The 26,596-nt window shown below is 31.7% G+C and overlaps 1 protein-coding gene across 4 annotated transcripts in view; it reads right to left on the reverse strand.

The window, feature by feature from the left end:
* The window catches only part of LOC128227534 (glycine receptor subunit alpha-2-like), a 38,958-nt gene extending 13,279 nt beyond the window's left edge, over window positions 1-25,679 (reverse strand). Inside the window, exon 1 of one of the 4 annotated variants that reach the window (XM_052938177.1) lies at window positions 25,179-25,679. In XM_052938177.1, coding sequence (XP_052794137.1) covers window positions 25,179-25,270 — 92 coding nt within the window. In that variant the 5' untranslated portion in view covers window positions 25,271-25,679. Of the gene's footprint in view, window positions 1-153; window positions 295-8,563; window positions 9,227-15,531; window positions 15,834-25,178 lie in introns of those variants that run through there. The other 3 variants (XM_052938176.1, XM_052938178.1, XM_052938179.1) reach the window with 3 other exon arrangements.
* Between the last annotated feature and the right edge of the window lie 917 nt (window positions 25,680-26,596).

Consider the following 26,596-nt stretch of genomic DNA (forward strand, 5'->3'; position numbering starts at 1 on the left):
ATTTGAGAAAAAAATATTTTATTCCGACCGCTTTTAAAATTTAAAAACAAAATTGTTCTTATTCATATTTATTTTGCTCGCTTTCTCCCATTATTTCGTCAACAAAAATATAAGGTGGAACCTTTAACAGCAAAACACGAACATAAAACTCACATGGTGACGTTAGGCGATGCAGTTGTGACCATAAATAAAGTCAGTACAAATATTCCAAATATAAATGTTTTAAACATAGTTTATTATTCAACATTGAATATTCTTCTCAATGATTTAAATAGTTTCTGCAGACCGATATAAAATTCTAAAGTAAGAAGTGTCTTATCGGATATTTAACTAGTGTAAGTTGGGTCCTCTATATAATATAGATATTAAACTCACTGAACATCGAGTAATCGATAATTATGGAAATTTATTATTGAAATATTTTTTTTAGATTTCTCAAAAATATGCTTGTTTAAATTTTAATAAAAATATAGAGAGCATTATTCAACTTTAAGTGAATATGTAAATTTGAAATTGAAATAAAAAAATCTAAACGTTTCTTAAAATATGCTTGTATAATTTTTAATAAAATATACAGAGCATTATTAAACTTTAAGTGAATATGTAAATTTCAAATTGAAAAAAAAATCTAAACGTTTCTTAAAAGTATGTTTGTATAAATTTTAAGAAGTTAAAATAAAAATAAACATTCGAAAAAAAAGTGATCAATACTTAAGTTAATAAAATGGATATAAAGGGCATAACTACATGATAGATGGCCATGATTTGACGGGATATATAGATAGATGGCCATGATTTGACGGAGAACAATTTTCTAAAACAGAATAAAATACCATATTGACCTGTCTATTTATGGACCGGAAACAGATTATCATATTCCGCTACAGTTTGTCATTTAATGAAACAGTGATTAACTCATAAGCTGTCAAATATGCAGTAAATATTGACCGCAAAATCATTATTGACCTCGTCTATTGCCTTGGTCAATGATTTTTTTTGTCAATATAAAAGCATACTTCCCAGCTTATTAGTAAATTTTTGTTTATGATTCAACTTTCGTGAAACACATATGTGCAATGCTTTGAATATGAATGGTAAGAATCATGCCTTTAACAAACAAATAAGGAACATTTTAAATACATGGCATTTGATAGGTACAATGTTTAAAACACTCATAAATTATATGATTTACCAAAGTTAATGTTTAAAAAAAACCCGCAAATGTATGAACGAGTGCTTCCTTTACAAACATCTTGTATTTAAAATGGACTGTTACTCTATGTCAGGAAATTCAAAAAAGACTTATAAATGTACATGATGTAAACACAATCGTGCCCTATAAAGAGCAAATCTGTATAACATAACATAAGATAATATAAACACAGGGAACTAACACATTGATGGAAATAAAACATAGACATGTATGTAGAAGTACACAGTGGCCTTGTAGCTATAGAGTAGTTAAAATTAAGAACAACCAATTCTGACATACAATAGTGCTATGAAACCAAAAGGGACAAGCCCAGTAGTAAAAAAAACCAAACTTAACACATTTAAGAGGTACAAGGTAAGAGTTCAAACGATGAGGAACTAGATACACTGACATACAATTTCATAAAAGGAGTAATAACTTGAAGCCTTTCAGACCTCCTTGTCCACTGCAACAATAATTACATTTGTAGAAAGAAATAAAAAAACACACAATGAAATCAAATTAATCCTGTATTCTACTTACATTGTAAAATTGGAAGATGCATCTGAAAGACTCACTAACGTCAACACTATCCATGATATCAAAAACTGGAATATTGTACCTGGTCGCATCATATATTTCAACATTAGACCGCATAAATACACGTTTTAAGAATCCATATTGTTTTAAGTCGGTTAGTGAGTCAATAAAATGACTAATATTTTAAGCATAGTTCAAACAATATTAACCAACGTATCTTCTTCACCTGTTTTATTACTATTCATCCAATTAATCCGGGTTCATGCCACAGATATCTGCTTCAATATTGCTGCCCATGTGCCAGTAAATCTATTCATGTAACAATTGATCCCATATCCAATTAGTCCATTATATTTATTCTATACCAATAATCAAAAGTGCATCAGTGCTACAAACGTTTTTGTTTCTTGGACTTATTCATACATTGGGTTTTTATTGTATATACCTTAGTTAATCAATCATTTCACAAAACTCACAAATTTGACTATTAAAGATGCACTCTTACTGCCAACTAATATTTACCATGATTAATACAATTGTTTTGATATACAAAAAAAGGATGAATTAATGTCGAAAACAATGGTTCCTATGAAGGAAACCGAGTTTAATTTGAAAGAAAGGTGCAGAAAACACGATATTTCTACCTTATTCGACTATAGTAGATAGTAAATCGTTGAGCATTCACCAATCATTTAATATTTAAGCGTTTTCAGGTATCAAAAACACGGTTACAATTAATATTTTCAATAAATGTATTATTTAGTAAGTAGTTAAAGTTTTATCACTCAAAATTTATGTTTGTTACACATGTGTATGTATTGATTTTGAATAAGAGGGTCAAGCAATAAAAAACAAGTACTGTTTATACCCTTTGTGCATATAAAGTAAGCGACTCTTGTCTCAAGTTCTTAACTCAGGCAATACATAATAATGAGTTAAGCTCAAACGCCTTTATGAATAGGTAAATAGTAAGTTCAGTCATAAATGCAAAAATAGTGATATTAAATATATTTGAATAGGTAAAAAATGTTCTCATCCAAGCTCAATGCACGAACGGATATGGATTCAAGGGCAAAATTGATCTAAATTGGACCTTAAAACGATGTAGCTAATCGGATTACTTGTTATTAAGAACTGATCGATAGAGTGAATGAAGTCAATGATGTGTGACCATAAGATTAACTTAAGTTGAATATTGAATACCAATCAAGCTTAATTCAGGCAATATATGACAAAAAGTGAGCTGAAACGATTCAACGAATAAGTGAAAATTGAATTCAATCATCATTGAAAAATTATTATACAATTACAGCTGCACTCTCACAAATTGAACGTTTTGACAACCTTTTTAATTTTGTCTTGAAACGAGCCGATATTTGCGAAAATCCATGGAAACCAGTTAAACAAGACTGCTATCATAATCTACGAAAATAATTCTTTAAACCATAATGTTGCCACTGGCCAACAAAACAAAAAAAATATTACCCTTTTGTCCCCAGACAGCAGAAAAACTATGCACATTATTGGTAAACATTTATATCATGCATCTTTGTTACGATCGAAAGCCTAATTAAGTTAAGAATTTGATACTATGATATGTAGTATACTTCTCTATTTACTATGTCTTTGCTCTTCACGATGATTTGTTTCATATGATTTATTTCATATGTTTTGCAATTTGGCTATGAATGTAATATCATTGAATGCTGAATAAATGTTATGTTATGTTATATATACTGAGACGAATCAGAATCAAACACAAACAACAACAACACCAAAACAGACATATTAACAAGTGCCACATAAGTCAACACGTATAGTTTTCATATCTAATTGAACTATACATTATACATTCTTCTGCTATATGATTGTCTGATTGTCACTCTTGAAAGCTTTGACGTTCCCTTTTTGCTCAACACTACTTGAGCAAGTTTTGTCTAGATCATAGCTATTATAAACATTCCATGGAACATATAAATCTGTAAGATTTGGCAATTCGAAGTATAAGAAATAATATTTGCACTGTAAGTGACGAAATCTCCTTTGACAAAATACGCTAGAATTAATGAAAACGGATTGATTTATACTAGATTATTTTAGCTGGATTGTGAAGTCAGCGAATCAATTTCGGTCCCCTTCTGATCATAGAACAGTACTGTGTCCCTTTTAAGAGTTTAAAGGAACGTTACTCTGGTAGGGATTGAGCCTATTTGGTGAGAGGCAGACACCTATACAAATATACCACTTCCTCCTTTAAAGATGCAGTTGAAACTTTTCGAACTTTGTTTGTTTTTACATTGCACTCATCTCTAAGTAAAAATGCATTTAAGCTTAATTGCGCTTATCAAATATCGGCTTCGAGAAAAAAAACAACAGACGTTTAGTTTTAGTTTTATTAACAAAACCATCATTGAAATCAAATTAATTCAGATTGTTTATTTCCATTAGTTGTTGTGGAACTCATTCTTAGTATTGATGTCTGTAAGTGCATAGGGAGGGTTTATAATCTGACAATCAGCTGTATTCTAATGTTCGACGGCAATCGCAATCAGCGGAGACTGGTTGGCACGAATGTATCTAGGGAATTTAGGATGCGAATTGTGTCTTGTTCAATGAGGACATTAATGTTAGAACATAAGTCCATCATTTCAAAACACAGCTCAAAAACTAAAATTGCATCAACATATCACACATATTCAGTATTTAACGTACTACAAGTGTACTATAGCTGATTTGCTTTAATTTACAATTTTTAAAATCTTCCTTTTCATGCGAATACGAGGTATAAATGCAGTCATACAGTCGTTTCAGAAGGTAATTAGTCCGTTAAATAGAACAATACTGTTCTTAAAGTGATTGACGTGGAAATTACAACCAATATCATATACTTAAGAACAAAATGATTTAAGGTACTGCCAATATTTTTTGTTTGCAGCTGATCTTATTGATAAGTGAACAGTGCTGGCCCTGTAATTAAGTTGTGTTTTAAAATTATTGACAAGTCCTTTACAATCATTGTTTTCACTACGATAATCCAGGTGTTATAGTCCGCTGATTCATGGTATACAATTAAAATTAAAAAAGTATGCAAGCACAAGTATAACAGTCATATTTTTCCATTATAAACATTAAAGGCTTCACCTTGCCTTCCGTGCAGTATTGATTCTCACTACTACTTTGTTTATCAACATTAAAATTTTACCGTTTGGGATGAAAGGTAACGAAGAAGACCATATACTTATAGGAACGACATAGGAACGATGGCAGTGTTCATCGGTATGTAATTGTTTTACGCAAAAATCACTACTATACCCTGGTACCGCTTTGGACGGGGTTGTTAGGGGTTGACAGTGTAACCCCTCTATCAATAAACAGTATATTTCAGTAATAAAATGCTTATCTTAACTACAAGAACGAATCCAACTTATAAAAGGTTCACTATGTATAAGGCGTGTTCTTGGCATTACGATCAATGACTTACAGACACTCAACGAGATACTAAACACCACAAGACAACATGTATTAACTAGTTTATATAAATATCACACAAAAATAGGGCGACCGCGTGGATTGTTCACCCTTTCAGACTTTATTGAGACCGTATGGTAAGTTCTTTTTTGATAAAATTCCCGTTATTTTTTTAATCTGAAAGCTTGTGTTGGGTATCTTGAACTGATATTGTAAATTTGTATGAGTTTTGTTCACTTGTTCCTAGTACAACAGTTTTTTGGTAGACACAACATTTTTATTGGAGCGTTTTGAGTGACAAAATATCAAAATGTTAACAATATCACCACAATTGCGTGACGTTTTAATATACACCATTATATTAGTCTGTGAAAACATACCTTTAAAGAATCAATAATTAGTCGGTTATCAAGTCATTATATTAGGTAGTATTTTAAGCATCGTATATACAGTTTTAATGAAAAAAAATCTCTTTCGACCACTCTCTTTCGAAACAAAATAGTGTTTTTATTTTTATTTAGCACTCTCTCTCCCTCCCACTTTTTCGGTTAATTAGTGTGACCTAAAACAGTAAAACATGAACATAAAACTCACAAGGTGTAGTTAGACGATGCGGCTGTGACCAGCGTCAGTAATACTATTCCAAATAGTATTGTTTTTAACATCATTAGTAATTCAACATTAAACATTCTCCTCTCAAGTTTAACTCCTCTCAAGTTAAATATTTTCCTGAGACCGATATTGATTTCTAAACTGTGAAGTTTCTCATCGGATGACAATGAGTATGCAGAAGTTGAAGAGTTTATAGAAACAAAAGATAAGTCTTCAGTCGATTAATCTAACGCTTGTATACTATCGAATCATTGTTCCGTTTCAATACAAGTTGTAAAATTATTGCAAAATACTATACCCGTGAACTCTCTGAAAGCAATAAGTGAAAGACATTTTTGACCAGTCACAAATTCTCCATACATTCAGACAATGAATATAGAATCGGGCCTTATTAAGCAAACCAGTACTAATAACGTAAAAAACACCGTTTCTTATGTAGCAATATTTTTAGAAGTGCAAAGTGACTATTTTATAATTCAAACATATTTAAAGAAAACATTTTACATATGAAAGGAACACTTCTTTTTTATGAACACATATTTCAAGTATGGACACTGGGAATACGCTTTTAAAATAGATAGCTCTTATATGGGACTAATGCTGAGCTAAACTATTCATGGTTTCAATACTTTAGTATGTATTACGAAAATTTACGTTAGAAAAGGTACCAATATTCAATGCCGATGCTCCGAAGGTCGTCAACTTTCGTCATGGCGGTTTTGGGCATTGGTGACTTTCCATGAACAGTCTTATGCAAAGCATAAGTTGAAAACATTGTCCGAATATAGAAAAAAAATGTTTTGGTTTTTATATGAGTCCTTCACTTCGAATAATGGTTGGCTTCGCCTCGGATCTCATTAAGAAACTGATATCAGGAACTAATCTTCAAGACTGTTACTGTCCGACATCAGAAGCAAGGCGCTAAGAGAGTTGATATTATAATGTTGTAATAACTGAAAGTTTGTTCAAACGAGTCCAATATGGTAAAGCTCCTTATTCCCAAGGCTCATTTTATCTCTCACCAAATAACGTCTCAGGAATCTGCTTAAGATATTTGGCATATTCATAAATTGATCATTATATTAAACATATCCCAAACCATTTTGGGTTAATGAAAGAAGGTACCAAAGGACATTCAAACATAGATTTTGGTGCCTTCTGGCATTTTCCAACTATTGTATTAGCTATTCTGGGCACTTAAAACTGAGTAAACTAAACAATAATTGGCTAAGGTCACCTTTTCCAAAATGTTTTATCGCAATATAAAGGCGTTCTTTACGTTTGGTTAGAAAACATCGCGCTTGGTACATCAGCATACAACAATGAAATAAACGATGCAATGTGAACGTAAGTTTATGTCCAGTCAATTTAGATATTTTGTTTTAAACAATTTCAAGTAATTTATGAGTATCGTAATCAACATTATTTTCGTCCTCTTGTGAATTGCATGTTGTCGGGAAAGTATTTAATGCTTTTACATGCGTATGTTTGAATTGAAACAAAATAAACCACTTTAGGCTCCAATTAACATTAAATCAATATCGCATTTCGCTAATATTATATTTGCCTTTCCCAAATCATTATTACATTAATGTCGTTTCAAATAAAAAGTGACTGAAAAACATCATCCACTAAAAGGATAAAGTCAGTCTTGTTATGCTTTTACTTAAATTTAGAATAGGATTTTTGTAAATTTGCGAATTCAAGCATGAACTATCATTAGTAACAAAACGTTTTAAAGTACCCAGTTATTGTTTCAACATCATTCATGGGTCGTATTCAATATTGATCTTAAATGGATCAGAGATTGGAGTAGAAATCGGATTGGGTTGTATAAATAACAAAATAATAAAGTAAATGGAGACAATGATGAATCATTAGATTGACTCAAGTTACATGTTGTTTACAACCCCAGAACTCTTTTTCACCGGCTAAAATATCTTCTTCAGACCGTTCTAATAAGACCATTTTTATCGCATCCTTTATGTGCCCAACATATGCTCTACGGTTACTCTTTTTTGTTAGAAGTTTTATTCAAGGTTTTAAAGAAAAAATAAAAACGTCATATTCTTTTATAATAACATTATATCTAAGCATTGGCCTTTAAAAACAGAATATGTATCATTGGTAGGAAACTAAATATAGACTGGACATAACTCGTGTTTAATTGAGGTTTTAAAATAATTTCTGTCTTCACTGAAATTCGAATATTCGCTAGGTAAGCATGTTGAAATGTTGTTTTTTGTAATGCTTAAACAAAGATTTTGTGACCAGAATGTTAAAACATGGTTTGATATTGTAAATTTACAGATCAAATTAGAATATAACGTTAAGTTTTTAAGGGAAATTAAAATTAAAATATATTTTGAACCAATAAAAGAGTATCATTAAACTGCTTTAAGATTGAGTGTCATTAGAAATAGAAAACGGAAGGTACAACAATATTGTGTGACAGAAATATGTAATACCAACATTATTTAATCAGAATATCAATTCTAGTACATTTGTCCCGTCTAAACCTAACAATCTACGAGAGCTAAAAAAAACCTACGACGTAAATCATGGTAATATCGATGGGTTTATATCAATGGTAGCAATCTGAAGTTCTGTTCTGTGTTCTGTTTTGTTCTACCTGGTTACATAAGTAGCAAAAATAGTCGCATATTGACGACAGTCTTAGGCAGACTTGCATCACTATGTCCACGAAAAAAGCAATGAAGAAACGATATGAAACATTTTTACTTTACTTACATTGTAGAATTGGAAGACGCATCGGAGAAACTCACTAATGCCAACACTGTCCACGATATCAAGAGTTGGAATTCCGTAATGTGCCCCATTATTCACCTCGACATTAGTGTTTGTTTTTTTAAAAATCCGATTTTATTTTAAGTCGGTTAGAATGCAAGTCGTTGTAATAACTAGTGAATTAATATTTGTTTCAATCATTATAAAGCTATGAACCGTATCTTCTTTACATGCAGATTTATAATTCCCCAAATTATAACAGTGTTTTTCTGCAGATACAGTCGTCAATATTGATGCCTTCTACCCTGGAACACAGAACTTGTAACAACTGATTCCAACCTATACCAATAATCAAAGGTTCATCCGTTTTGTTTCACTGACTTATTTGAACTATGTCAGATCTTGTTTTGACATCGTATATAGTATATCAATCTTTCCAAGTGTCGCAGAAAACGGACGACTGGATATAAAGTATACATTAACTTAAATCCCATGTACATAAAATGTGACTAGTTCTTGAAGAATGAACAAGCTTAATAGCCCAACAAGGATACGTAAGTATTTAATAAAGTAATAACATTTAATCCATTCCCATCTTTGATAAGACGTGGTATTGAATATCAATGAACTGCACAAATGGTTTGAAAGCGAAGCATATTATTCGATTTAAATGCAAGTATATAATTTTACCAAAGCATCAATGACATTACATGTTGACACTTCTTATATTGATAATTGCCTAATACAATTCATTGATGGAAACTATTCGGTGCCAATTACCTAAATATATTTTTTAGAAGAATAAAAACCATGGACGAAATGAAAATGGAATTGAATATCAACGTTTAGAATAATGCACCATAAACAGTTTGAATTGATTCTATGAATGTGAATACATAAGACTCATCTGCATTTTAGCATCATAACATTAATGAACACCTAAATCTACGTTTTTGTTCAGTAGTTGCTCTCAGTCTGCTCTAATGGATATTATCCTCCTTGGGTGATGGTTTGAATTCGTTGTTTTTTTCGTCGACACACTCGGTACATTTTTCCATTAGAATTACATTGAAGTGCAGAGATTAATGTACTTTTTTAAACTTTGAATATTTAACTAAGCATTAATGGGGGGGGGGGGGACTTTATCAACAAGGGACACACACAAAACACAACCTTGTAAATTTCATGGAAAACATGATGTTGAGACAACTGTAGTGCAATTTGAACGAATAAAAATGAGTAACAAGAACCAAAAACAAGCATGCTTAATTTGAAAACCAAATAAGTACACTTTACACATTGATATTGAACTGAAATATTAGATACAATTTGTTCATGTCAATCAAAATTAAATGCAGTCTTTCAATTATTATATCAACAGGGGACATACAGAATACACGCAATTGTAAAATGCAATGAAAACGTGATGATGAGATATCAGTGCTGATTTAAATTGAACGAAATTGAATCAGTAACAAGAACCAACAAAAAGCGTTTTAATTTGAAAAAAAGAGTTCACTTAACGCATTGTGTTGAATTGAAATATTAGATACAAATTGTTCATGTCAATCAGTTTTAATAGATATCTTTAAATAGATGTAAGTTCCTTTGAATGCGCTAATTCTTAACCGGAGGATCTCTTCGTAGATTGAATATCAAAAAGAAGTTCATAAAGAAAACTAAATGATAAAATATTGTTAATTATATAAGACGAAAAGACATCCGTAATTGAAAGTTATATCAACATAAACTCTGATTGTTAAATTGCCTAAACATGAGCATGTCATATTGCTATTATAATAGACGCTGATCATATGCAATCATTTATCACGACATTATTTCCGTTCTAAAGGGGTATGTTGTGTATTTTTTTGAAATATTCGAATGATATACAATTTCAGTATTTGATGCTTTTTAATATGAAATTCTATGATCACACAGTTTTAAACCATTTAAAAATATTTTGCCACAGGTGCTCTGAATTGTATTATTCCGTCTGCAGATATCGTTTGGATCTCTTATCATTGAAGTTCTTGGGGTTTACCTATAAGTTTATTATTATTTGCGTTATCATTAAGTTTCCTCAAGTTAATGCATACTTTGATAAGATTTACCTTTTACATCTATTCTTTATTTAGGATTGTTATAATAAGAGTGAGGTTTGTGCACGTAAACTGGTTAAAACCCCTAGTAAATTTACATTTTACTGACCGTTCCAAGACGGTACCTAACAATCCTTGATAAACATACCCAGTTTTTTTATATGTAGTAGGCATGCTTTTTGTGGAGTTTTGTGCTGTTTTTCCATGGTTTTTTTGTGATTTTTTGTTTTGTGTTTTATGTCTTTGGCGTTTACCCAGTGCCATTAAACCGGTATTATGTTTAAATTTTTTGCTACTAAGCTTGTTTCTGTAGTTTTTCACATAAGTTTTGAGATGATTTTTCTATCCGAATTGATTGATGAATCGCTTGATGTATTATGTTGATATCCTTATTGAAACATACATAGGCCTACTGAAGGTAGCATTATCATAATAGCATTATTTTATTAAGTATGATAATTCATACTTTGACGATACTCTAAGACAAAGCAACGGCGCTTAAAACTGTCTGTTCGTTCAGCTTATTCTGGTGGAATGGCGAAATGTTTCTTCAATAGTCCTTGTCTGGGTTACCATTATTGGCGGCGTTATAACAAATTGAAACAATCAGTAGTCTTAACTGCATATTTTCCACCCTTCGCGAACATCAGAAAGGTGAATGTAAACTTAAATTCGTAAGGCTTTGTTTGTTTGTTCCACATCGTCGCCATTATCATGAAGATGTTTCCTTATGGTGAGGACAGATTACATGATTTAATTTTACAGTCAAGTGAATCAATTTGGACCGGTACGAATGCTAAGACACATGACAAACACAAACGAAAAAGAACTCCTTTTTATACATAGCTTATGGCAGGTTCAATGCTTGAAACAAGAAGTATGTGATTTAGTAAAAACGAATAAAAACATATATATATATATTTAACTGAACACTTCGTTTACAAACACCTTGTATTTACATGGGAATACCACTCTGCGTGAGGAATAAGAAAGCAATTGAAGAAGGATTAATTCAGTTAGATAATGAATCGTGCCTTATTGAGCAAGCCAGTATCAATTACTTCAACACAGAGATCTAATAAAGCAATATATGTAGAAGTACAAAATGAATATTTTCTAAACCAAAAAAAAATAGAGAAAAACAATTTTATTATATGAACGGAAAACATTTTACTTATAAAAAGACAAACATACTGACAAAACAAACCGACAACACGTATTTCAAGTATGGACATTAGGGTTTAGAGTTAAATTCGCTCTTACAAATAGTGAATTCTGACATGGTACAAATGCTGAGCTTCAATATGCATGGTTTCACTCGTATAACGGAAATAAACGTCAGTCAAAGTACCAATGTTCACTCTTAATGCTCCTACGGTCGTCAACTTTTGCAACGCCTGTCTTGGACATGAGTGACTTTCAATCAACATTCGTATGCAAAACATACACTTAACAACAATGTCCGATATAGAAAAACATGTTTGGGATTTTGCTTTAAGGTCTTTACTTTCAACCAAGGTTGGCATAGGCTCGAAACTCATTCAGAACTCTTTTAAACTGGTTTTAGAAATTAATCTTCAAAACTGTTCTTGTCCGACACCAGAAAAATGGCACAAAGAGAGTTGAGATTATGATATTTTCATAGCAGTGATATTCCCGGATTGTTCAAATGAGTCAATATGGCTGTGTTTTCATCGCCTATTTAGGACCATTGTTTCTTTTACCAAATGACGTCTCAGGCATCGCCTTTAAATATTTGGCTTTTTCAAAAAGTGATCAATGTAAAAGAAATATATTAAACCGTTGATAATGTTTCGGAAAACTGCCAGAATGTAACAACGGCATTATAATATAGGTTTTGGTATATTTTAACACTATCCCACGAGTGCATACGAGTTAATCCGGGCACTTAACATTTAATTGATATCAATGACCAAGGTCTTCTTTTCCAACGATTACCGAAATGTTCAAAGCGTCCTTCACATTTGCTCAAATAACATCGCGCTTGGTACATCGGCATACAACAATGAAATTAACAATGCAATGTGAACGTTAGTTTATATCCGGGAAATGCAGATAGTTTGTCTAATCCTATGTCTAATGGTCTATAAGTATCGTTCTTAACACTATCTTCGTCCGCTTGTGAATGGCATGCTGTCGGGAAAGTAGTTAATGCTTTTACAAACCACTTCATATGCGTATGTTTTCATTAAAATAAAATAAAGCACCTAAGGCTCCAATTAACATTAACTCAATATTAAATTGCGCAAAGACTATATTTGACAATATAACATTAATATCATTTGATATACGAGAAAAGGTAACTGAAATACATCATCCACTAACAGGAAAAGTTAGTGTTTCAATGCTTTTACTAAATTTTTAGAATAGAATTTTGCAACTTTTAGAATTCAAGCATGATATGTCATTAGTAACATACTTTTTAAAGTACCCTGTTATTGTTTCAGCATCATCCATAACTCCATTTCACCAACTTAAAAATCTTCTTAAGACCGTTTCAAGTAAGACGATTCATATCGCATCCTTTACGTGCCAAACATATCCACTATATTTTCTCTTTTTGACAGAAGTTTAATATAAAAAGGGTTATTAGAACTGCGTTTTGGTCCGGGATGATGTATTCGACTCGAGTCGATTTTTGTAGATTCGGACTTCACGAAGCGCAAGCCGAGTGAAATCAAAACCTGCAAAAATCCTCGAGAGTCGAATACGACATTCCGGATCAAAACACAGTACTAATAACCCTATAATTATATACATTACTGGTTAGATCACTTAAAAGCCATATGTTTTCAAAACAAAATGTCATTTTAACGATGTACTTATTTGTTTTATGACGTCATTTTAACATCGCGCAACGATAATTGTTATGACGTGACGTCACAAGAGTGGAATACGGCCCTATTGCACTGGAGTGGAATACGGTCTTCCGTATTTTGCGATATGTATTGCGTGTGGATTTATGATGGGTATATAATATAAGGTTTTATAGAAAAAAATAACAAAGTCGTTGAATTTTCTTACAATAACAAACTATCGAAGCATTGACACTTTTCTTTTAAGGTGTACATTTTTAGAAAAAACATACTAGTTGTCTGTGAAGTAATGAGTCTGATCTCACGTCTCGATATCGCATACGTCATATTCAAGCTGTCGCTCATCGATTTTTTTGTCGATTCCACACTCTAACATACCCACAGGTAAAAAACGGAATAGTGTCATTACAAATAATAAATATAATAGATGAAACTTAATATGAACTGGACGTTACTCGTGTTCGAATGAGTTTAAATAGTTTCCATCTTTCCTGGAACGCAAGTATTCGCTAAAAGGCATGTTGAAGAATGTATTTACAATGAATCAATTTTTTTGACAACGTGCATATGTTCCTTTTGATCTCATTCGGGAGAACAAACTCCAAACATATCATTGATTTAATAATGAAAAGTGAATATGAAAGGGAATAGTTTAACTTTGACATGAATCACGAGAAACAAAAAGTACACAAAACAAAAGCATACTTCTACTTCAAATATTAAGGGCTTTGTTTACAAACTTATTGTTTACAAAATCGTATCGAGTTCTTACATAAGGATATTAACATAATATATAATATAAGAAATGCGAATGCAATTGAAGAATGTCTCAGACTTTTAGACAATGACTAAACAATCGTGATGAAGTAAGTTTACTTCTTTCAAAATGTCAGAACTGTATCAATAACCTGAGACAGTAATATAAAAAGGGCAATGAAACAAATATGTTGAGCATACAAAATTGTACAGTATTGTTTGTCTAACTAATAAAACATATTTACCATTTCTATGTTATTCTTTGTTCTAGTTCTAAAACAAATACTTCGTGATCAGAATGTTCAAACAAGGTTTGATATTGTTAATTTTCTGAGCAAATTAGAATATAAAGTTAAGTTTAAAAGGGAAGTTAAAATTAAAGATATATATTGAAATATTAAAAAGTATTATTAAACAGCTTTTAGATTAATATCGAGCGTATTTTCGTAAGAAGTTGAAACCAGAAGAAACAACATTGTGAGAGATAAGATATTATTTTGGATATGTAACACCAATATGATTGAATCGGAGCATCACTTCTTGTACCCTTTGTCCCCTTTTACTGGCCCACAACCTGAATCGCATTTTTAGTACTGTTATGTCTATTACTAATGGTCGGAGTTTAAAAAAGGTTTTCACATATGTATTCAACGCTTTGACAAAACAAACAGTGACTCTTGCTGTCATAGCTGCTTGAATTGATGAAATGAATTGCATTTTTTGTTTGAGATATTTTGGACAAGTTTGGATAGCTTCGTTTGGAAGTCCGTATAACTTCGCCGATCGCACTTCGACATCGATGCAGCCTTCGGTTTGAAATATAAACAAACGATATTTTAAGGAGGGAATGAGGTAATAGCCCCATACGGAGGCAGCGAAATTTACACAAAAACCCGGTTGGACAAATATTATTATTATTATTATTATTATTATTATTATTACACAATCAAAGTATGACAGATTTGTAAGATATTACAACTTTTTAATACACCCTGTTGACTTCCATTTTCTATAAAATGACATTAAATGTGATATGTCTACGTAAAACCGTGGGCTTTATTTAAATGGTTGCTGCAATCTGCAAAACTAAATCTAGTTGTAAATTATGTTTTTTTTTGTATTGAAATCTATGATAATCTGGCTAAGCAAGCAACCAAAAATGAGTCGCATTCCAGACGACGGTCGTAGGCAGACCTTAATTGTGTCCACTCAAACACAATTTCAATTTTGAAGAAAGCAATGAAAAAATTGTATGAAAAATTTTCAGTTTACTTACACTGAAGAACTGGAAGCCACATCAGAAAGACTCACTAAAGCCAACACTGTCCACGATATTAAGAGTTGGAATTCCATAACGTGCCCCATTAACCACTTCGACATATATGTCAGCGAAATAGTTTATATAGAAAAAAATCCGTTTTTATTTTAAGTTGATTAGCATGAACGTCATTGTAATAACTAGTTGTCTTTTCAAATATTATAAAGCTATTAACCGTATCTTCATAACATGTATAATTATATGTAATTCCTCCAAATATGGCAAGGTCTTTCTGCAGCTACCAGTCGCCAATATTGATGCCTACTGCCCAGTAACACTGCAACACTTTCCTTTTAACAACTGATTCAAACTTTTACCAATAAACAAAAGGTCATAAGTTCTTCCAACGTTTTTGTTTCATTGACTTATTTGAACTATGTCAGATCTTGTTTTGACATCGTATTCAGTCTCATTTTTCCAAGTGTTTTAGAAAACGGACAACTGGATATAAAGTACACATTTACTTAAATCTTGGGAGTTAAAAGTGACTACGTCTTGAATAATGAGTTAGCTAAATAGCTTAACAAGGATACGTAAGTATTCAATAAATTAATAACATTTAATCCAACCGCGTAGTGGATAAGAATTGGTATTGAATGTCAATCAATGAACTGTACAAACGGATTGTAGGCAAAACATATTATTCTGACATTCAATTGTAATGCAAGTATATAAAATTACCAAAGCACCAAAGACTTTACATGTTGACACCTCTTATATCGATAATTGCCGACTACTAATACAATTCATTGATGGAAACTATTCGATGCCAATTACCTAAATAATATACTGTTTTAAAAGAGGAATAAAAGCATAAAGGAATTGAAAAAGAGAACATATTTTTTTCAGAATAATGCAACCATTTTAAACGGTATATAACTGATATTATAAATTCAACGTGAATATATAAGACATATTTGTAGTTTAGGGTCAAAACATTATTGAATACGTTCATTGGTTCTGTTGAAAATTTGCGCTCAGTCCGTCAATATTGATATTTTCAGTCCTTGAGTGATGGTTTAAGTAACTTGTTTTCAGCGTCAGCACGCTCGGTACACAGTCCTTTAGCAGTGCAGAGAGTGATGCGTTATTTCTAAACTTTGAATGTTTAACTAAACATTATTTAGAGTGTAATTGTGTTAAATGTAATGGAGGGAAAAGCTCTGCAGTCAGATGATTATTTTATCAACAAGGGCCATACAAAACATACACTATTCCATGGAAAACGTGATGTAGATATATCAGTGCTGATTTGTAACATTGATATTTAACTGAAATATAAGATACAATTTGTTCATGTTAATCAGTTTTAATAGATATCTTTAAACAGGTGTTAGCTCATTTGAATGCGCTATTTCTTAACAAAAGGATCCCTTCGTAGATTGAATATCAAAAAGAAGTCCATAAAGAAATTTAAATGGCTAGAAATTGTTAATGACATTAGAGGAAAGAACATCCGTAATTAAAAGTTATTCCAACAAAAACTTTGATTGTTAAAACGCCTAAATATGAGAATGACATATTGCTTTCATAATAGACGCTTATCTTGTGCAATCATTTAACACGATATTTTTTGGGTTATAAAAGGGTTATACAATATATGTGTATAGTGTTAATATTTGAAATATTCGAATGATATGCAATTTTACTATTTGAGCTGATTTAATTTGCACCTTCCAAAATCGGTGATGAATCGTTTAATGTATAGAGTTCGTCTCCCTTTTAAAACAAGCCTCGGCTAACTGGAGGTAACATTTTATGAGGGCATACTTTTATTTAGTATGATAATTCATATTTTGACTAAAGTTTAAAACAAAGCAACGGTACCTATGTGTGCTTGAAACTGGCTGAATGTTCAGCTGATTCTACTGGATTGACGAAATATTTTTGCAATGATTCTTGTCTGTGGGCATCATTATTGGCGGCGATATAACAAATAAAAAAACAATAGTGTAAACTGCATATTTCCATCAATCTCAGCGTACCGAATATAAATCTAAAAAATACAGACTCTGTTTGTTTGTTCCACATCGTTGCAACTATCATGAATAAGCATTATAATGGTGAAGACAGCTTAGATGAATTGATTAAAGTCCAGAGGATCATCTAGAACGTAAGACTAAGATGTTCATAGTTTATTATATTGTTTAAAATGAGATGCATCACTTGTTTCATTAGCTGAATGGGTTTATGCATATTCTGAGGAATGATGGAAACAGTGACATGTGCATTCTAGTGATATATGTTTGTCTGATTTGTTTTATCCTGTAGTTTGCATTGTATTAATGTTCTGAAACTTTCAGGATTCATAGATGACAATGTAACGTTATACACAATCCAAGATTGTAACGCTTTGACAAGTGTTTTTTTTTTATTTCTCTTTCAGCAAGTCTTGCCTAGAACGTAGCTAGGACACTGACATAGCAAAAATGGGAAACCATCGGACATTGTTAAAACGTTGTAATTCTATAGTTTTTTCGTAGTGTCGTTATCTAGTTTGTGCGTGTCGCGTTGATTAGTCTGTGCAGGTTGTCATTGTTAAGTGTGAGATAAAAGTTGGGCCGGTTTAATATGTTTCAATACATCCCTTTGTCGCAAATGTCATAACGAAATGGATACAGTTCCTATAAAATAGAAAATGGCCAAACAATTACGCTGAAAGAAACAACCATTTACAGGAATGATATTTCTGCTATACTGTATATGTAAATATTCTTTTGTTAACCTTATATACAGAGGATTGTACTAAATTATTTGTGTCGTCAAGTGCAGAGAGAAATGGAGAAACTTTCTATCAAAACAGACAAAAGGCCAAATGATTATGTTGAAAGAAACAACCATAATCAGGGATGAGAATTCTGTTCTTTTGTTAAACTTATAGACAAAGAATTGCACTAGATTATTTATGAAGCTATGTTCAGTGCTCAATTGGAGGAGTGAAATAAATATCTCACTGACGCAAACTCATGTTTCACTATATATGTAATGTCTTGTGTAAAGTTTACATATCAATGTTTGGATATGGAAGTTCCAAAAACACAGCTTCTTCGATAAATTCATAAAACATACAACGTTAACTGTCATTTGAAATTACAATTCTTCAAACTCTAGTGTAAATCGTATGAATAATAAAATGTTAATGGAAGCTACAAGAACCAGTCAAGCGATTAAAGGCATTCTAAACTCCTTCTCACATTTTTCTCGAAAACAACCTCGTATGTATGACGGTACATCAGTAGAAGTAGTTCGTAAATTTCTGAATTGTATCATTAATTAAATGTAGATTTTTAGCCTGTATTTATTGATCTAAATATAAATTGATTACCCAGTGAAGTGTATAATTGCAAATATAATTAAAATTCTCAAGAGTTAAGTTATTCAGTTAAACTGGTAAATGAAATTACTACGCGATCTACTTGAAGCGGACTTAAACATACCGATTTCTGAGTATGTAAACCGTCCATACATATCCGAGGTTGTTTTTGAGAAAGATGGCAGAGGAGCTCCGAATGGTTTAAAGGTTAAGTATGGGCTTGTTTCATGGCACAAAGGTCAATGTCTTACAGAAGCTCAACGACAAACACAAAGCCATAAGACAACATAAACATTTACAAACAAACTTCCTGTTCATAAAAAGTGGACTTGAACACATGGAAAGTTCATAATTTCAGGCAAAAATTAGAATAATCATATCATATGGTAATGTTCTAATTTGATAACCTTTTTTTTCATTTAAAGCGTGTTGTGATGAATATGTAAGTGTCCAGTTTTGTATGTATCTCATTCAACTTGTTCTTGACACTAGTTCCTGAAGAGCTGAGCTTTTGAATCGGTAGAAGATACTAACATAATTATTCAATAAAATAGAATGACAAAAAATCATTTTCATTTCGCCATCTATCTCCAACTTCTTCGGTCTGGTATGACCTAAAACAGTAAAACATAAAACTCACACGGTGATGGTAGACGATGCAGTCGTGACCATAGACAGCGAAAGTATAAATAATCCACATGGTATTGTTTTGAACATCATTCCAAATTCCATATCGAATAATGCCTTTACCGATTTGAATATTTTCCAGGGACCAATATAAATTTCTGAACTCACAAGTTTTTTATCGCATCTTTCAAAGGCTTTAAATATGCTATTTAATTGTCTGAAGCTGCAGGTTTTTACACTACTGAGTTTGTTTCTGTATCTTTTTGCATACATATTTATAAAGGCATAACAATACGTTGTGAAGCGATTACACTTATAATGCATACTGTTACATTCATTCAAGCTTTGTTCCTTTTTAATAATATATTAGCAATTCTTAGATAAAACTATAATTATGAACAATTTTGAGCATTTTTCTGATAAAAGTCTACAATTTTACCTATTAACCGATTATAACATAAAAAAATCGTTCTCACATAATAACATGGAAATGTCATGTTTTAATGTCATAAGTATTAGAGTTGTTGTTCGTTAAGGATAATTTTCGATTTCAATTACTTATACATGATAATGAAAGAACATGATGTACAAAAATGGTGTACTCTAGTGATTGCTGTACGCATTTTGTTTAACCATATTCATTGATATTGACATCAAAACTTTATTTGGAGGAAAGGAAGATGTGGGAGTGGTAGAGACGGGTGAGGGTGCACCTTGTGAAGTTGTGTAATTAATATAATACGGATATTACTTTATCGAGTCTCTCAATTCTCTGTTCACTGAACATCAAGTAATCGCTAATGGTGCAAAAATAAGAATGAAATGAAAATTATTTCTCAACGTGTTTTTGTTAACATTCAAATATGATGGATTGTGATATTTTAAGGTTTTTTTCAGAAAAATTAAATGGATATTAAGAGTATGATTTATTATTTCCTCAGAAAGTTATGAAGAATCATTTAAAACTATTAATTTGCCAAGTTGTGCATTTGTGATGTTTGTCTTGAATGCAATTTTACTTTTGATAATTCTGATTATGCTAACAGTTCAGCACCAACCAAGTTATTTTCTATTCACAGTCATTTGGGTGTGTTAACATAATCCCAAATCTTAAACATATGAAATTATCATATTTTATAGTTAACACTATACACCATTTGGCCAGGTTAACTGTTAAGTCATCATCCATGAAACAATTGACTGGGTTTTTTTACAATTTTACACCTCAACATTAGTCTGCGAATAGGTGCGCTTTAACAATATATCATTTTAAAGTCGGTTAGCAACCGTATCGTATCGTTTTAATAGGTATAAAGGTAGGGACCTTAATATCTTCTTCACTTGTTGAATTACAATTATTCCAATAACGTCAGGCCTTTGCTAAAGGTCCAGTCGAAAATACGGATGCCCGTTGCCAGTAACTCTTTCCTTATAAGAGAGGTATGCGTTGTTTCTAAACCTTGATGTTCAACTGAACATTATCTCAATGTTTTAGACAAGTGAACAAATACATTTTGTTTATTGTATGCCTATTACTTTTCGTTTCCAATTCTAACAGTGTACGTGTTTACACACCGAGCTCGATTTAATATACAGCTCACCTCCCTGCATAGAATTTGTTTCAAGGGACTCGATCATGTTTTTTTAAACGTATTTTTTCTGTGTGACGAAATACAGTATGGCAAATCATTATAAGTGTCAAAATCAAGATATTGAAAAACTGAACCCTACAAAAAATTTTCATTTTGCTCAATAATTGTTTTTGAAGTCCACGATTTTAAATAGCGCTAGTAATGCTTTTCAACTAAGGCTTAGAAGTTAAGTTATCAGAGTCCTTGTATGCGTGAGGTGTTGTTATCAGTTCTCTCACTTTTCATAGACTGTACCAGCGTTGGTTCGCTTCCCACAAAACCAGAAAATTTGTTTATATTTGATGTGTATTTTTTGCTGCGATCTCGGTATCAAAGAGTCAAATAGTTATACAATTAGTGTTTCCGTATGCATTACTGGGGTTCCAAAACATGCGTGGGTTCCCTTTAAAGGCACCATTAAACAAAACATAGTTATACCAAAATGAGATATACAAAAGACACATGCAAACATGATGTTAACACTGCATTTTGAACTTATTCTAATGAGAAAGAAAAAGCCAGAAAAATGAAACGTCTAACGTTGTGAAATGTACCCTTAACACATCAATACTGAATGGAATTTAAATGAGATCTAATTTGTTCATGTCAATCGAATTCAATTAACTCTTTTGAAATTTGATTTTTTTGTTAATCTTCGTTTGAATGCGCAATTCCCCTTTATCAAAGGAGTTATGTCTAGCTTGCACATCAAAAGATTTTAAGTCATAAATCAAAATGGCAACAAATTAATAATATTGAATAAAAAACCACGTAATAAAAGATGTAAACAGAAACTCTTGGGCCGTATAACTGCATCGGATTTTCAAACTCAATCACTTTAAAAAAACAAACAAAAAAAACTATCTTATAATTCCAGACTAAAAATTATAATACCAAAATTTTGAAAAAATATAATTATAATTTAATATGCACTACAGTACAAAGTGTATATTTATATATAAAAAAATCAATACTTTTTTACATTTTTGGTATCATCATTTTTAGTTTGGATTTTTGTTTATCATTTCTAAAAAACAAAATCTTAGTTTGAAAATCCGGTGCCAGTGAGTCATGTATATTTCTTAAATAAATATATTGAGACTTAGATAATTGTAAATTGGTTGGTAAAAAAACAACCTAAAATGTATTGGTAAGATATGTTGTCTTATTGTTTTTACCTAAGTCTGTGAAAATGGTTTATTTGCCTAAAAAGGAGTGAATGTGAACACAGTGTTGTCATAGCATATCTTAGCTTGTCTTGTCCAACCAACATTCAAGGTGGAAAAGGTTACACGCGTATGCGAGCTGAACAATTCCACTATTTGAATATGTTTTGACTTTACTAATTACAAGATGAATCGTTTGACATTTTATGTCTGGTTCCCCTTTCAACCAAATGCAAGCCTACCAGGTAAAATTCATAATGGTGCCATACTTTTATAAGCTATATTTATGATCATGTTCGCGATATGATTACTTTAAGTCGGTTATCAATAAGACAAATGCAAGTTGAAACCGTCAAATTTGAATAGCGTTAAATTGCGTGAAAAGGTTGTGAACATGACATGAAGGTTAATTCATAATGGTGGCATACTTATAATAATTAAAATGACTATGATAATGATTGTATTGGGAAGAAGTTCAACATTTCATGTGGCGACTGACTGATTGTTTAGCTTTTTTCTGATGGACTGCACAAGTGCTTTCACATTGCATTGATTATCGCATGTGTTCACTATGAGCATGCCAATATCATCTTCTCTTGAAATTACATTCAGATCAAATGCTTAAGTGCAATCTCACGTTCATTAACCAAACAAAAGAAAAAAATATCTAAGCTGCATATTGTCTCCAGAAATTGATATCATCTTCTATAGTTATAATAGGAATGTCATTAGTTGTATCGGCATTCCCGACATAAGGCCACAAATGTTTTACAGGAACACTGACTCTTTGGACGGACGCGACGATATACATGTACCTCAATTGATATATACTCTTTATAATAAATTAAAAACATATTTTTTAAATGAAAATGGAACTATCAGTTAAAACGAGAACGGTTGATTACGGATGAGTATTTTAGAGCTTAAATCATTATCAGTTTTTAAAAATGATGTGGATATTAAAACCTTTACTTTGTTGACCGATACTTGCACGTGGTTATTACATATTTTGTTTCGGAATCCAACTTGCAATATGTATTTTTCGCATGAGCAGCTAAATTTACAACGTTACGTCATTGGGAAATATTTTAACCTCATTAAAAACACATGCACATTTCTATAGAACGACTAAGATGGGTAAGATGTGAAATATTCTGATAAGCTCAGACAGATTCCTTTAGTAATCATGGCACAAATGTGATTCTTTATGTAAGGTCAAAAATGTGAAAAGTGATATAAAAGTAATTATGTCATGTGTTAGAAAAAACGGTCAATAGATAGGGGACAGTTTCTATAGAAGTTGTCTGGGACAAAACGCACATGTATAGGAAAGCCAATAACTTTGATTTTAATGATCGTTTAGTAATGCCCTTTTTCGATAATAAAAACTCGTACACAAACCTGAACCATGGCCATAATTAGAAAAACTGTTCAATATATTAAAATGAAGCTTGGTACACATGCTGCCAAATAATGTTTTAAAATAATGTATAGTATGGACCATAACTCTGACCTAAGTTACTGTCGAGTCATGCCAATTTTCGACAAACGAGACGAACTTTAGTAACTGAGAAGAATTTGTATTTGACTAGATGACCTTGAATGAACAAATGGTTCTTTCACAAACATAAAGCCACTGACAACTTATCTGAACCACACAAACTGATTGGCACTGACATAGCATATCTCGTATCAAAATAATGAGGTCACTATATCGAATATACAAAATTCTATAGAATACGAAGAATGCACTATACATTTAGACTATGACCATACAATCATCCTTAATGACAGACAGACAGAAATATTTTTACGACGGGTACATAGTACATTGCCAATAAACATATACATATTTCTTGAAATATACCAATTACATGCAGCAAGACTATGATGATATGTATATACATAATTAAAAATAGTAAACATTCAATAAAAAAGAGAAAAAAATAAAATCTCACACACAAAAAACTCACAAAAACACCAAACAAAACACAGAAAGAAAAAAACATCAAAAGAGTAATAATTGTTTGTTAGTTAAATGGTAACAAGAATGTATCATTCAAAATATCTAACCAAATTTTCAAATTTATATGAAAATCCTTAAAACAACTATAAAATGCTTCTGTTATAGAAAAACCGAGGCTTAATGAGGTTTGTCTTTTAAACTGTCAGAGTTGTATCATGACTTACGGATGGAGAAATTTACAAATCAAACACAATATTAAAATTTATCATATACCCATCATAAATCCACACGCAATACATATCACAAAATACGGTAGTCCGTATTCCACTCCAGTGCAATACGGCCGTATTCCACTCTTGTGACGTCACGTCATAATAAGTATCACTGCGCGATGTTAAAATGACGTCATAAAACAAAATAGTGCGTCGTTAAAATGACGTTTATTATAAAAGCATGTGGCTTTTAAGTGATCTGACCAGCATGTTATATAATAATAACAGTAAAAATGTCGTATTTGACTCTCGTGGACTTCAGTGCAGATTTTGATTTCACTCGGCTCACGCCTTGTGAAATCCGAATCTGCAAAAATCCAATCAAGTCGAATACAACTTCCCGGATCAAAACGCAGTACGCATAACCCTATTATATCTAGTACATTTTGCCTTAGTAATGCGTTTCTTAAATATGAACCATTACTTTAAGCACGCGTGAACCTATGAAGTTTCTGGCATTTCTGAGGAAAAACCTCTTCAGAGAATACGAGTGCACCAAAGAAAAACATAGTAGAAGCTATGCAGATACCATTCAGGCATTGGTTCTCTGATAGAAAATCGACAAAAAAAAACCGAACCAAGAAAAAAAAATGGAATGACACATTTACTACCCTTCTGATTATTACTTACAGTGTATAGTTGGAAGACGCATCTGCAAGACTCACTGACACCAACACTATCGATGATATCAAGAGTTGGAAGGCTGTTCCGTGTCGCATCATTTATCTTAATATAAGTCCGCGAAAACACACCTTGCGTACAAATGCGTAATTATTTTAAGATGGTTATCAAGTCAGTTTAATAACGTATATTTTAAGTACCTTTCATACAGTTTAAATTCTTATAAAGCTTGGAATCGTATCTACTTTACCATATTAAATACAATCCCTCAAATTATGTAAGACTCTTGCTACAGCTACCGTCGTCAATATTGATAACACTGGACGGTAACACTGTGCTTGTGACAACTAGTTCTCACCTAAACAAATAGACAAACTTCCATCAGTATTGCAACCATTTTTGCTTCTCTGATTTAATGTTGTATAGCATACTTAGTGTTCATACCGTATACAGGTAATTAATTATTTCACGTATTTCACAAAATGGAACAGTTTACAAAATGAAGTAATAGTTATATCCCGTAACCGAGTTTTATTTCCAATTCTGAACATAAATTTTGTATACTAATGAATAAGCTAAATAGTTAAAATGAATAGATAAACACCTGATTAAACCTTAGCGTTAACATATTGTTTTCTCATCTTAAAATAGATAAGCTGAAATGCTATTCTTGCATATTCTTTTTAAAATTATATAGATTTATCGGGCATAACTTAGCTTTCATATCGACACTCTAATATTGACAATTGATTGCTCGTAATATAATTAATTGGTGATTGCTACTTCGGTCCTAATTAATGACATCTATTCATGTGTAAAAGAGGCAGACAATTATTATATAATTTAACATGGTAATATAAGCGTTCAGAATAATTCAACCATTATGAACCGTATGGATTTGATTACATATACGAGAATAAATTAGGTCCATTTGTATTTAATTATCAATAGATTAATGAATACATCATTTACGTTTGTGTCGACTGTATGCTCCCACTCTGTCCAATTCAATATTTCAGTACTTGAGCACGGACATTATGTTTTCTATAAGGCAACTTTAATGGTACACTGAACATTCAATCGCATTTTGGAAGAAAAAATAAAAATGTATATACATTTTATTCAAATCTATTTATGGCAGATCTTTGTTAACAAGACGAATTTGCAATACATCAAAGACGCGGCTGAATAGGTTAAGATGCCAATCTTTATTTTTATCATAATCCGGATTAGGGTAAACGTGTGTTTAAACGTTCTTAATAGTGATTGAAATAAGCGACAATCTAGTATAATGTGGAAAATGTTCCATACATATAAGGTCGATGTGAGGTGCGTACTCGCCTAAAGTCTGCCTTTTTCAGTTTCAAAATATTAGCATATGTAACGCTGTCATATAAGGCAGATAAATGCAGAGAATGTGATTACAA

The sequence above is a fragment of the Mya arenaria genome, chromosome 3 (genome assembly GCF_026914265.1).
Source record: "Mya arenaria isolate MELC-2E11 chromosome 3, ASM2691426v1".
In the NCBI taxonomy this organism is placed as follows: Eukaryota; Metazoa; Mollusca; class Bivalvia; order Myida; family Myidae; genus Mya; species Mya arenaria.